At 40.4% G+C, this 15,236-nt stretch overlaps 1 pseudogene and 1 further gene; both read right to left on the bottom strand.

The window, feature by feature from the left end:
* Tcra (T cell receptor alpha chain) overlaps positions 1-15,236 on the bottom strand; it is a 1,796,232-nt gene that overhangs the window by 1,612,680 nt on the left and 168,316 nt on the right.
* Positions 3,715-4,212, bottom strand: Trav4-1 (T cell receptor alpha variable 4-1; annotated as a pseudogene). Its single transcript is given in 2 exon segments — positions 3,715-3,992; positions 4,164-4,212. Coding segments are annotated over 2 exon segments (327 nt in total).

The raw sequence follows: 15,236 nt of genomic DNA, 5'->3' as shown, positions 1-15,236 counted from the left end.
AATTTACTAGGGCAGCTAATTTGTCAAAAAGTCTTTCTCAGTATATGTTACAGAATTGGACGGCTAAATTTGAACAGACCCTTCGGGAATTGAGACTTGCCATCATTCAGGTCAACTCCACATGCTTGGACCTGTCCCTGACCAAAGGATTACCCAATTGGATCTCCTCAGCATTTTCCTTCTTTAAAGAATGGGTGGGGGTGGGATTATTTGGAGATACACTTTGCTGTGGATTAGTGTTGCTTCTCTGGTTGGTCTGTAAGCTTAAGGCCCAAACTAGGAGAGACAAGGTGGTTATTGCCCAGGCGCTTGCAGCACTAGAACATGGTGCTTCCCCTAATATATGGTTATCTATGCTTAAGCAATAGGTCGCTGGCCATTCAGCTCTTGCACCCCACGAGGCTAGTCTCATTGCATGGGATAGAGTGAGTGTGCTTCAGCAGCCCGAGAGAGTTACACGGCTAAGCACTGCAGTAGAAGGGCTCTGCGGCACGTATGAGCCTATTCTAGGGAGACATGTCATCTTTCAAAAAAGTTGAGTGTTCAAGTGTCCTTCCCCCAGGAAAAACAACATGGGACCAGACCAGGACCCCTCTGGGTGATGAGCCTGGGAGGAGGTTTTGTGTACGGCTCCTTTACCTGCACACTGGGGATTTGACCTCTATCTCCACTCTCATTAAAATGGGTGGCCTATTGCTCTTAAATTAAAAGGAAAGGGGGAGATGTGGGGAGCCACCCTCACATTCGCTGTTACAAGATGGCGCTGACATCTGTGTTCTAAGTAGTAAACAAATAATCTGCGCATGTGCCAGGGGTAGTTCTAAACTCCATGTGCTCTGCCTTCCCCGTGACGACAACTCGGCCAATGGGCTGCAGCCAATCAGGGAGCGACACGTCCTAGGCAGAGGATAATTCTCCTTAAAAGGGACGGGGTTTTGCCATTTTCGCTCTTGCTCCTGAAGAAGTAAGCAATAAAGCTTTTGCCGCAGAAGATTCCGGTTTGTTGCGTCTTTCTTGCCGGTCGAGTGGGATGCAATAATAAAGAACAACATTCAGTTAGGGCTGGCTTACAGGTTCAGAGGTTCAGTCCATTATTATCAATGTGACAGTGTGGCAGCATCCAGGCAGGCATAGTGCAGGCAGAGCTGAACAGATGAAGAGTTCTACATCTTCGTCTGAAGACTGTTAGTAAAAGACTGACTTCTAGGCAGCTAGGATGAGGGTCTTAAAGCTCACACCCACAGAGACACACCTACTCCAACAAGGCCACACCTATTCCAACAGGACCACACCTTCTAACACTGTCACTCCCTGGGCTGAGCATATACAAACCATCACACAGTGTGAGTTCATTTCAGTTCTGACAACTTCTTCCTTGTCTCTGAACAATAATCTCTGAAGACATTGCTGATGCACATAAGAACTCTCAGAGACTGTAATGTCATGCCCAAGATATAAAAAAAACTGAAGCCACACAAAAATCCTAGCACAGCAAAGGGGAAGGGCACATCAAGTCCCACCCCAAACTGAGAATCCTTTTGCCACTGATAACTGAGGGGAGAGGAAAATCAGTTTTCTCCAGTGGTGTGACAGTAGGGATAGCCCCATATTCCAGGACAGACTTCAAGTTCAGAATTACTAGACCAACAGAAAAATTTTTAATTGAATATTTACATTTTAAATGTTATCCTTTTTTCCTGTTTCCCCTCTGCAAACCTCCTAGCCCATCCCCCCTTACTCTGCTTCTATGAGGGAGCTCCCCCACCCACACACCTACTCCTGCCTCACTGCCCTAGCATTTTTCTACACTGGGGCATCAAGCCTTCACAGGACCAAGGTCCTCCTCTTCCACTGATGCCAGAAAAGGCCCCTCCAGCTCCTTCAGTCCTTCCCCTAACTCCTCCAGTGGGGTCCCTGGGCTCCGTCCGATGGTTGGCTGCAAGCATCCACATCTGTATTGGTCAGGATCTGGCAAAGCCTCTCAGGAGAAAGCTCTATCAGGCTCCAGTCAGCAAGCACTTCTTGGCACCAGCAATAGTGTCTGGGTTTGGTGTCTGCATGTGGGAAGAATCCCCAGGTGGGGCAGTCTCTGGATGCTCTTTCCTTCAGTCTCCGCTTCACTCTTTGTCCCTGTCAACAGGAATATTTTTGTGTGTGCAATTGCTGTTGTTGTATGCTTTAGTGGGTTTTGTCTTTTGGGGGGTTGTTTTGTCTTCTTAATTTGTTTCGTTTTTGAGTGTTAATTGAGAGAACATTGAGTTGGGGATGAGGTGGAAAGGACCTGGGAGGGCATGAGGGAGAAGAAAGAATAGAATCAAGTATACTGTATAAAATTCAAAAATGAATAAAATTGTAATAAAACGTAAGTGGCATTGCTCTGTTGTGCCTTGGGATGTGATGCAGTGCTGTCTTAGTCCTTTGACTCTTCTGTTATAAACATTAACTTACATAGTAGTGATTTACTGCTTCCTTCAACTTTATTTTGTAAGTTGTGATAAAGTTAAAGTGGCTTGATGATTTGTATCTTAGTTACTGTTTATAGCTGTGAAGAGATACCATGACCTAAGCAACTTATAAAAGAAATTTAAATTAAAACTGGCCTAGAGATCTAGAGGGTTAAATTCATTATCACCATGGCCAGGAACATGGCAGCAAGCAGTGTGGGTGCTGGGAAATCTTTTCCATCCTGATCAGTAGGCACCAGGCTGAGAAAGAGACACTGGGCCTGTTGTGGGCATTTTAAACCTCAAAGACCACTTCCAGTGTCGTACATCCAACACTTTCTCCAACAAATCTACACACCTTTCAATCTTCCCCAAAGAGTTCATTAATGAAGGATAAAGCATGCCAATATATGAGCCTATGGGGGCAACTTCCATTCAAACTGCCATAATATGTATGTAATTCAGAATTCTTATTTATAAACATTTTATCATTGAATCTTCAATTACAAGATTGACATGAGCTCAAGCTACACAAACTTCCAGCATGGGTGAAGGGGAACAGTGGGTATGGGCAGTTCTGCCCCTAACTAAGGAGATACTGGCATCTGATAGCTACTAGGAGAAGGACAATCTGTTTTCTTTACAGTTATGGCCCCATGTATAGTCTCAACAGCACTTAAGTGAAAGCTGCATCCAAGTGGTATGGACAGCACACACTGTACTTGAAGGTTCTCTTTTACTCCAAAATCAAAGAAAGAGAAGCCGGATGAGTAAGAAGGAGGGGTAGACCTGGTAAGAATTGGTAGAGAAGGGAAAATGATCCGAGTACAATGTATAAAATTCTCAAAGAACTAGTAACAGTCTCATTCTTCTACATAATCAAAAGATCTGCAGTTGACTGAAACATTGGGTCATCTCTTCTGTTTGATGAAAAGCATGTCTCTTTAAAGCCTTTTGTTGAACATTAATTTAAGAACAGTTAACACTGTGCCAACAGATCTGACAGTACTTTGAACCTTATCATCTTTGTCAGTCGTTCCAATAGTCTTCATAAGAATTTGTTCCAGAGAGTGGAAATCTGTTACAGAACGGGTACAATGAAGTGAAACAGCAATCCTGAACAGTCTAGTGTTAGCAGAGATGACAGAAATATAAACTTGGGACCCCACAGCTGTGCAAATGCTACTGCAGACTCTTGCTGTGGTGGGGCTTTAGCTACACATCCATCTGCAGTTTGAGGCCAGGCTCTAGCCTTGCTGGGAGCACTATTCCTGCCCTGCACAGAGGTAAGTGCCTGAGTCCTCCAGCTGGGCATCCCTGATGTGCAGGGTGCTGTAGCGCTCCTTAGAATTGAATGTTGACTTTAGCCTCTTTCTCCTTTGTTCCTGGAACCATGTACAACAGACTAATGAGGCTGCCTCTAGGATTCTGTTGGAACCACTGCACAGCTGTCATGGTGGTAGAAAAATTGCATCTCAGACCAAAGCTGGACCCCCTCATGGAGACTCAGGGCTGGAGGATTCTACTCCACCTGCATCCCTTTCACCCCTGCTCAGAGGAAAAAAAAAAGACAAGCCATATGAAGAGCAACCATTCTACATTTTCTACCCCTGTCTGATAGCCCAGGAGACACCCACAAGGTGAGTTTTGTCTTCTGCCCCTACCACTGGCCCCTCTAGAGCACCCCTAACCCCATGTGGGAGAGCCACAACTCACAACAAAGCCATATGCACAGCAGCCCCAGCACAGTTTCCAGGCTCCTCTCCATGGATCCTGCCAAACTGCTGAGATGCCTTCACCCCAGCTCCAGAATGTGTCTAGCTTATTTCCAACAGGTAGCAGACTCTTTATCTCTCTCTCTCATCAGGCACCAATAAAATCTGAGCTCTTTCATCTTGATGGAAAACACATCCAGAGCAGCCCGGTGAGGATTCACTATAACTGATTCCTGACTGTGAATGAAAACCATGCAGAGAAGCAAAAGGCCATGATACCAACATCAAAAAAAAAAAAAAAAAAAAAAAGCATTGACTAAAGTTTTACTGAAAGTAAATAAGAACACATAAAAGAACAGGAAACACTTATTTTCAGTTTAATGAAGAAGCCTAAACTACACAGATCTGAATAAAACAAACAGAATCAGAGAAGAACATAAGCTGAGAGCTGTATGATCCCAGGAACAGGAGAAACGACCACATGGAAAAGATTCGACTGAAAGAGGCAGGCACATCCTCCCACACTAATACTTTATGGGAAGAATGAAAAAAAATATATATGAATCATCATGATGTTTTAGTGTTTTTATTAGAAAATGCACAAAAATATGGACCATCAAAATAATAAAGTGTTGCATCAGGGCTAAATTCCCCTACTGGCCTTCCTATCAGATCTGGTCCTTTCACCACTCATAACCAAACTCTGTCTTCATTTACTTGATTTGAGGGTTATACTGTCGATAGTTTTGTTGTAGATTTACAATCATGAGCAAAATACATTGAAGTGATATAAAATTTATAGTAGTCTACTTATAGTATTCATTTATTTTTTTAAGATATGGGTATGGGGGAATCTTTGGGATAGCATTGAAAATGTAAATGAGGAAAATACCTAATAATGAAAAAGAAAAAAAAATGTGTGAGGAAAAACTCTGCTGGGAGTTACCGTGCAGCAATAACATTTAAATAAATTACCCAACCTGACCAAAAAAAAAAAAGATTTATTTATTTATTTATTTATTTATTTATTTATTTATTTATTTATTTATTATATGAAGTCCACTGTAGCTGTCCTCAGATACTCCAGAAGAAGGCATCAGATTTCGTTACAGATGGTTGTGAGCCACCATGTGGTTGCTGGGATTTGAACTCGGGACCTTCGGAAGAGCAGTCGGCACTCTTAACCACTGAGCCATCTCACCAGCCCAGTATTCATTTATTTATAGGAAGTGATTCGTTGTATGCATACCTTTTTGCAAAGCACTAAAGCATGCCCAAACATGAGATGAACCAGGACAACAACAGAAAACATGCTAAAGTGGATGGAGGAAGAGACTAGGCCTCATCCCTACATGAAGATCTACAGGGGGTTCCTATTTCCTGTAAACTTGTTTGGTGATGTTGCTTTGCTGAACTGTTTGTAGTTCTTTTCCTTTACCCATATTGTTTCAAGGGTTTGCTGAGTTTCTGTGTCAGATGTGATTGTCTCTCTCTCTCTCCTGAATCTAATTTGATTATCTTTTCTTTTCATGGTGTAGACACTTTCTTGTCTTCAAGAAGAGGAGCCTGACTTTCTTCTTCCTTCCTATAAAGTATTCCATTACAAATTTTCTACAAAGATGACTTAGTTGTCATGAATTGCCCTAATCTGTATTGGCCTTAAAATGCCCACATTTCTCCATCAATTCTGAAAGATGTAACTGCACATAGTGTTCCTAGTTCATAATTACATCCTTTCAGAACTTGAAATATTTAATCCCATGTTCTGCATGGTCTTGTCTATTAGTGATGCTCTCAGAGATTGTTTTTATGTGATGCCCACTGCTTTCATTTCAACTATTCCCATTTGATTCTTTCTCAATATTTCAATCTCCTTTCTGAATTTCCACATTTTGGTCTTTTTGCCTCTGGTTTGACTGGTTTGTTCACTTTGGAAATTCCATTAACATGATCTTTGATATATTTCTTAATGCATGATCTACTTGTTTGAATTGTCTCTATCATTAATTGTTAACGTGAAACTGAGTTCTTTCTCAGACATTTCATCTATGTAGTTTTAGACTCCCACATAGGGGAGTTAGTATGGTGTGCATGGATCATGGGTGGTGCCTGTAGTATAGTCTTTGTTTCTTTGCTGTGTTTTACACCCTTTAAGGGGTGACTATATTTGACCTTGAGATATTTGGTGGTGACAAACACATGGATCCTACTGTTTAATACAATCTACTGGTCTGTATATTTTTAAGAAATAGTTGAGTTGATTAATATTCAAAGGTTTATTGGAAGGTATGAATTATATATGTCAATTTTTAGATTTGTAATGTTTTATATTTTTCTATTAATTTACTCAACTACTATTATAGTGTGCTTTTTTTCTATTCCACAACCTCTACTTGTGTTTATCTTTCTCTTCAGGTTAAATAATTCACTCTAGTCTCCTTTGTGGAGCCAAATTAATGGTCATAAATTCCTTTAGAGTGTTTATTTTATAGAAAGATTTTCTTTCTCTGTCTATCATAAGCCATTATTTTGATGGCTATAGTGGTCTTGGTTGGTTAGTGTCTGGTGGTGGGACTGATTGGAATATATCATTCCCAGATCTCCTTGCTTTTAAAACTTCTGTTGAGAAATTCACTATTCTGAAGGTTCTCCCTTTATACATGACTTGGTTTTCTTTCAGATTTTACTATATTTTTTCTGTACATCTAATGTTTAAACTATAATAGAGCATAAGAAGTTTCTTTTCTAAATGTTCAACATCCTTAATCATCAGGGAAATGCCAATCAAAAACAACCCTGAGATTCTACCTCACACCAGTTAGAATAGATAAGATAAAAAATTCAGGTGACAGCAGATGCTGGCGAGGATGTGGAGAAAGAGAAACACTCCTCCATTGCTGGTAGGATTGCAAGCTTGTACAACCACTCTGGAAATCAGTCTGGAGGTTCCTCAGAAAATTGGACATAATACTACTGGAAGATCCAGCAATACCTCTCCTGGACATATACCCAGAAGATGTTCCAACTGGTAAGAAGGACACATGCTCCACTATGTTCATAGCAGCCTTATTTATAATAGCCAGAAGCTGGAAAGAACCCAGATGTCCCTCAACAGAGGAATAGATACAGAAAATGTGGTACATTTACACAATGGAGTACTACTCAGCTATTAAAAACAATGGATTTATGAAATTCTTGAACAAATGGATGTATCTGGAGGTTACATCCACTAAGGATCTGCCCATCCTTAGTGAGGCAACCCAATCACAAAAGAACTCACTTGATATCCACTCACTGATAAGTGGATATTAGCCCAGAAACTCAGAATACACAAAATACAATTTGCAAAACACAATAAAATCAAGAAGAAGGAAGACCAACTTGTGGATACTTCATTCCTCCTTAGAATAGGGAACAAAATACCCATGGAAGAAGTTACAGAGACAAAGTTCGGAGCTGAGACAAAAGGATGGACCATCCAGAGACTGCCCCACCTGGTGATCTATCCCATAATCAGCCACCACACGCAGACACTATTGCATAAGCCAGCAAGATTTTGCTGAAAGGATTCTGATATAACTGTCTCTTGTGAGGCTATGCCAGTGCCTGGCAAATACAGAAGTGGATGCTCACAGTCATCTATTGGAAGGAACACAGGGCCCCCAGTGGAGGAACTAGAGAAAGTATCCAAGGTGCTGAGGGGTCTGCAACCCTATAGGTGGAACAACAATATGAACTAACCAGTACCCCCAGAGCTTGTGTCTCTAGCTGCACATGTAGCAGAAGATGGCCTAGTCGGCCATCATTGGGAAGAGAGGCCCCTTGGTCTTGCAAACTTTATATGCCCCAGTACAGGGGAATGACAGGGCCAAGAAGTGGGAGTGGGTGGGTAGGAGAGTGGGGAGGGGGTTTGGGGAGGGTATGGGGGACTTTAGGGATAGCATTTGAAATGTAAATAAACAAAATATCTAATAAAAAATTGGAAAAAAGTTTCTTTTCTATTTTTGTTTATTTGTGTTTTAAAAACCCCTTCTACATAGACAGAGTCTATTTCCCTAGATTGACAAATTTTTTGCAATAGTTTTATTGAAAACAGTTTCTATGCCTTTAGTATGGAACTCTTCTTCTATGCCCATAATTCATGGATTTGGTCTTTCCGTGATGCCCTAAAGATTGTTCATGTATTTTTAAACATTTATCCTCATTCCAATTCTTCAATTTTTCTTCAGGTTCTTATATTGTGTCCTCCTCATAAACCATAGTGTTAGAGATTTCCACAGAGTTTTTATGTGTCATTGATTTTTTTAATTTCCAGAATTTCTGATTGGTGTTCCTCAGTAATTTGACTCCTTTATTGGATTCATATTCCATGCCTAGCATTAAATTTCCTTTTTTTTTCTTTTGTTGGATATTTTCTTTATTTACATTTCAAATGTTATACCCTTTCCAGGTCTCCCCTCCAGAACCCCCTATCCTATCTCCCCTCCCCATACCTCTATGAGGGTGCTCCCCCCTCCACCCACCCACTCCCACCTTCCCATCCTGGCATTCCCCTACACTGGGGCTTTGAACCCTCTCAGGCTCAAGGGCCGCTCTTCCCACTGATGCCCAACAAGGCCATCCTCTGCCACATATGCGGCCTGAGCTATGGGTCCTTCCATGTGTACTCTTTGGTTGGCAGTCCAGGCCCCAGGAGCTCCAGGGGTTCTGGCCAGTTGAGGCTGTTGATCTCCAGATGGGGCTGCGAACCCCCTCAGCTCCTTCAGTCCCTTCTCTAACTCCTCTATTGGGGACCCTGCGCTCACTCCAATAGTTGGTTGCAAGCATAAGTCTCTGTATTTATCTCTGGCATAGAGTCCCAGGAGACAGCTATATCAGGCTCGTATCAGCAAGCACTTCCTGGCATCCACATCCACAATAGCGTCTGAGTTTGGCGACTGTATATGAGATGGATCCCCAGGTGGGGCAGTCTCTGGATGATCTTTCCTTCAGTCTCTGCTCCACGCTTTATCTCCATATTTCCTCCTGTGAGTACTTTGTTCTCCCGTCTAAGAAGCGCTGAAGCATCCATACTTTGGTCTTCCTTCTTTTTGAACATCATATGGTCTGTGAACTGTATCTTGGGTATTCTGAACTTTTGGGCTAATATCCACTTATCAGTGAGTGCATTACCATGTGTGTTCTTTTGTGACTGAATTTCTTAAGTCCACTCAGTTGTCTTCTCTTGGAATTCATCCAAGGAGCTTTTTGTGTTGTTTTATTTATCTGGAATAAAAGATTGATTATAGGTAGATAGATAGATAGATAGATAGATAGATAGATAGATAGATAGATAGATAGATAGATAGATACATACATACATACATACATACATACATACATACATACATACATACATACATACATACGTAGATGGAGTTATTATTTTGCATTATTTCTCTAAAGTTTCATATAAATTGGTGTTACTGATGGCCAATAGTGTGGAATTTATAATTGTTAGAGGAATCATATTATCTAAGGTTTTTGGTGGTTTTTGTTTTTGTTTTTCTTTGTTTTTTGTTTTTTGGGTTTTTTTGGTTTGGTTTGGGTTTTTTGTGTGTTTTGAGTTTTTGTTTGTTTTTGGGTTTTGGGGGGTGGTTTTTTGGGGTTTTTTTTTAGGTTCTATGTGTTTTTAATTTTTCCCAACGTAATATTCCTATTTATTCTTTGGGGATTTTACATCATACATCCCTATCACATTTGCTTTCCAGTCCTTCTCTGTCCTTATGACATTCTCCACTGGAGGTGGGAGGGATACAATTTGTTTTATCTATATATTCACTAGGGTGTGGCCTGCCCCTAAATATAGATGAGTCCTTCCCCTCCCACATCTCTGCTCAAAGCCATGTATTATACAGGGCCACACCCCAGCATCCTATCATAGTTTTTGAGAGTTCTCTCCAATGGCTTCCTGTCTAAGCTGTTAATATTTTGGTTTTTAGGGGAGTTGGAGGATAGAGTAAAGGTAGGTTGTCACAGAAGCCTTCCATATCCCTCTTTCTCAACTGTGCATCTGCAGTCATGGATATCACTGCAGAAGTAGCTTATTTGCTCTTTATGGACCACAGGAGCATGGATCATGGGCTTCCACATGGTGTCTGGCATCAGCACAGACCACAAACAGGGCTTGCAGTTGCAATAGGGCTATGGACCCAGATAAGGCCCTCCAACGCACCTGGGATCATGGACATGAACATGGCTTCTGGTTGAAGCATAGATCACAGACATCTGCCAAGCATTTGGTGACAACATGGAACACACACAGGCCTCCACTAGTAGCATTGCCCATGGACATCAACTTGGTTTCAGGTTGTAGCACAGATCACAGACATCCATATGGCCTTTGGTGGTAGCACAAGCTACAGATACCAACACAGTTATGGCTATAGTAAGACATGGACTCAGACACAGCCCTGAGTAGCAGCTTGGGCCTGAACATTCCTATGGCCCCAGGCAAAAGCACAGACCATCCAGATAACAGCCCCCTGCAGCAGCACAGCCCATGAACATTAACACAGACTCAGGCCACAGCACAACCAATGAACATCTGCATATTGGCAAATGACAACATGGTCCTTGAACATCAACCTGAACCCTGGCTACATCAGGACCACTGACCCACACATGGCCCTCAGCAGCATCGTGGGACACGGTGGTTCTTCAAGGAGGTCTAATCATTTCTCATCTCAGATCTCTATCACTGCCTAAATCTAGGGTGACCCTGTAGCTGGAGCTGAGACTGCATCTGCTTAAGCTTCAGGCTGCTACACAGCATCCCGTCAACCCCACTGGGCAACAGTATGATCCATATCAACCTCAGCCTTTTCTTTCTCTCCAGTCACCCCTGTCATTTCTCCAGGTCCATCCTCCAAGTGCACACATCACTCTGCTCCTCAGTCACTCCCATCTCTCCACCATCTGATCTCTCACTGCAGTGGTGCATGACAGGGCAGGTGGGGGGATTTGTCTCATCCAAGGTTTTTTTAATGTAGCTTGTGTTTTGGCACTGGGACATGAATGTCTCTAGTTAAGCCATTAGTTGGTATTATTATTATCATTATTATTATTACCATACCCAACTTTCTTCTTTCAGTGAAATATTGGCAATGTTCAAGAGGGACTAGATTTTTGAAAAGTGTTTGTGTAGTTCTATTCAGAAACCCTTGTTAGCAGGAAACACATGGGCCTTAGATTCTTTGATTTCTTGAATCTTGCTGCCTTCCTTTTACCTGAAGAAACTTCTACAAAAGGCAGTCAAGGGAAAGGACAAACAACATTCATCTCAACTAAATAGAAATGCTGGCTGAGATTATAGTCCCTTCTGTTTCTTTTCATTTATTTTTTATGTTTTATTTATTATTTGTGTTTCAATTGTTTAGTTGTTTTGTTTTAGCTTGCATCTCTTCTACATGGGTTTTAATATGGAACTTCCATCCTCTGCATCTTGTATATTTTATCTATTGGTTTTCTTACCTGTAACATATACTTTCTGTTTTATATTTTACTCTCCATTCTCCCAACTTTACTACTTATTAATACCCTCAGTCATAGTGGGATGTGGTGGCACACACCTTTAATTCCAGCACTCAAGAGACAAAGGCAGGAGAATCTCTGAGTTGAAGACCAAGCAGTTAACAGAGCAAATTTTAGAACAGCCGATGCTACATAGAGAAATTCTGCCTAGAAAAAAATCTCTTAGTCTTAAAAATACTTTTGTCAAACCATTGGCTATACTTCATGAATTACTATTTGACTGCACATCCAGTCATCTTTCTTTTTGTTATAAAATCTAAAACAATGTTCACTGTTCAAAATTTCCCTTCAGTGCTATCATTGCTGCTCTCTTCATAATAGCCAGATATTGGAAACAAAAATATGCCTCAATAGAAGAACGAATAAAGAAAATGTGGTACTAGAAAAAAATAAACACTGAGTGAGGTATCAGACACTCAGAAAGACAAATATGGTATATTTTTATTTACATATGTATATTAGCTTTTAAGGCAATAATAACCAAGCTGAAATCCATAGAACCACAGAGGGTATATAGAGAGTAATGGCCTAAAGGAAATGGGCAGATCCCATTAGGAAAAGGAAATAGAACAGAAACTTTTCAGTGAGAGGGTTTGGAATGGGAGAATCAAGGAGGAGTAGAGAATGGAGAGGGGGTAGTAGAAGAGAATATGGAGAGAGATAGCTAAAATTTATGAACATCTGAGGGATAGAATGGAAACATAATACAGTAGAAATATCTTAAAATATGTATTTACATGAAAGCAATCTAAATGGCATTACCAAATAATGGGAAAGGCAGAGACCCAACTGACTATATCTTGTCACCAAATGACACTCCAGTGTAGGGTTTGAGTTACATCTAATTAAGTTGTTGGCTACAGGGACCCCATGAGAACCTTCAAACAACCCAGGCTATTCCCAAGATTCTATGTTGTTCTTCACAAACTGGCAACAAGATCCTATTTCTGAAGATAACACTAACACAATTCACTGAACATGGTGCTGTCCAGATGATGCCTACATATACCTTACCCCTATGTTTCAGCCTCTTTATTATGGGAATGTACTCTGCATGCTATCAAAAGAGAAATGAAAACACAAAGCCAGCCACAAATTCTTTATCTACAATGGTGTACTACTTGCAAGATATTCTAGAGCAACAGTGGCACAAGGCATGTAGAAGTAACCAACCAATATCTGATTTGACAGAAGGCACACTCCAGGAGATGAAACCCATACTTGACACTATTTGCATAAACAAGAACTTGAAACTACATAGCTCAGGAACCAAAGGGGGGAAAAAAAACAAACAAATAATACTGAACTAAAAAGAAAGTGAAGGGGTATAAAGAAGGAGGGAAGAAGGAAAAAAAGAAAAAAGTCGTGATTAAATGACTCCTGATGAAATAATGATATCATGGTATCAGAGAAACTTCCTCTTGCAGCAGATGGAGACAAAGATAGAGACCCACAATCAGACATTACACAGTGAATGAGAGACCTTGGAATGCTCAGCCCTAGATAGGAAGTCTCCATCAAATCACTTTCCTCAGAGTTCAAAAATCCCCATGGAAAAAAGGCAACATTCAATAACCAGAGGGAGTAGAGAACACCAAGAAATAAAACCCTCCAATGAACCCACAGAGACTGAGGCTGTGCATGGATCTGTACCAGCTCTTTGAGTAGATAGTATGGCTTCCAATTTATGTGGCATTTCTGATTATAAGAATGAATGGGTCTCTGACTCTTGTGCCCTCTCTTGGGCTCTTTTCCTTTTGTTAGTCTGTCTTGTCCTATTTCAATGTGGTAGGCTTTATTTTATTATATTTTATGTTGTTATGTTTTTTTTATTAATGAATAAATGATGGATCTAGCTCTAGCCCTAGGGTAAATGTTAACAACAGAATTGTCATTTATACCTACTGGGAGAGGGAAAATCAGTTTTCTCCAATGGGATGACACTGAGTATATCAACCATTCCAGGGTTGGGTAGTATTTGATCAATAAATAATGTAATACGCATGGTGCGTGGGTGGGGTGTAAGGGGTGGGGTGTAAGGGGCGGGGTGTGTTATGTATGTGTGCTTTTATTTAGTCACAGTTTGAGTGAGATTTTTTTGGGGAGGGTGATTTTTGTTCTTTGCTTTTTAAGTTAGTAGTTTCCTAGGTTTGGAATATTTTGTTATATTGTGAGTTTGTTTTGTCTTTTGCTTTTGCTTTGTTTTGTTTTTCTTTTTGAGTAATTTGTTTTCTAGGTTTGGGGTGCTTTTTTGTTGTATTGGGGTTTGGTTTGTATTTTAAGAAAGGATTTATAATTGGGTGGGTAAGGAGGAGAGTATCTGAAAGAACTTGGAAGAGAAGAAAATGTAACAAAACATTTAAATCTGAAGGTTATTTCAAATAATAAATAAAAAGAGATAGTTTAATGATGTGCCTGGAAAGAAAAATGAGCCAAACCCCAGGTCAGAAAATGAAAAGAAATCATTAAAATCAAGGAATAAATTAATGAAATGGGAAGGAAAAAATACAGAGAATCAGTGAGACATACAGATGGCTCTTTGAAAAGATGGACAAACTCTTAGCCATATTGACCAGAGGGAGGGAGATGAAAAGAGAGCCATTACAACAGATACCAAGGAAATTAAGAAAAATCAGTAGTTCTTTGGAAACATACATTCCACTAGATTGAGAAGTCTTAACAAAATGGATGAATATATAGATGCATGTGACCTATCAAACTTAACCCAGATGAGATAAACCATTTAAACAGATGCATAACAAATAAAAATGACAGATAAATTTTTCTAAGAAAACAAGATACAAAAGTTCTTAGTAAAGTACTTGCAAACTGTATTCAAAACAGATAAAAAATTATTTACCATGATCAGGACGGTTTTCTTTTACAATGTCACTGGAAGTTCAACGCACATAAATTAATAAATATTATAAATTATATAAATATCAGGTACCTTTCAGCATGCACTTCTTGGTATCCACAATAGTGTCTGGGTTTTGTAACTGTATATGAGATGAATCCCCAGGTGGGACAGTCTCTAGATGGCCATACCTTCAGTATCTGCTCCACACTTTGTCTCTGTACCTTCTTCTGTAAGTATTTTGTTCCCCCTTCTAAGAAGGGACAGAAGCACCCACACTTTAGTGTTCTTTCTTCTTGAGCTTCATGTGGTCTGTGAATTGTATCTAGGATATTTGGAGCTTTTGGGCTAATATCCACCTATCAATGAGTGAATACCATGTGTGTTCTTTTGTGATTGGGTGCTATTTTTTTTAATTTATTATGTATTTTCCTCAATTACATTTTCAATGCTATCCCAAAAGTCCCCCATACCCTCCGCCCAACTACCCTACCCACCCATTCCCATTTTTTTGGCCCTGGCGTTCCCCTGTACTGGGGCATATAAAGTTTGTGTGTCCAATGGGCCTCTCTTTCCAGTGATGGCCGACTAGGCCATCTTTTGATACATATGTAGCTAGAGTCAAGAGCTCCTGGGTACTGGTTAGTT

The sequence above is a fragment of the Mus musculus genome, chromosome 14 (genome assembly GCF_000001635.26).
Source record: "Mus musculus strain C57BL/6J chromosome 14, GRCm38.p6 C57BL/6J".
In the NCBI taxonomy this organism is placed as follows: Eukaryota; Metazoa; Chordata; class Mammalia; order Rodentia; family Muridae; genus Mus; species Mus musculus.
This window is presented reverse-complemented; position numbering and strand designations above follow the sequence as displayed.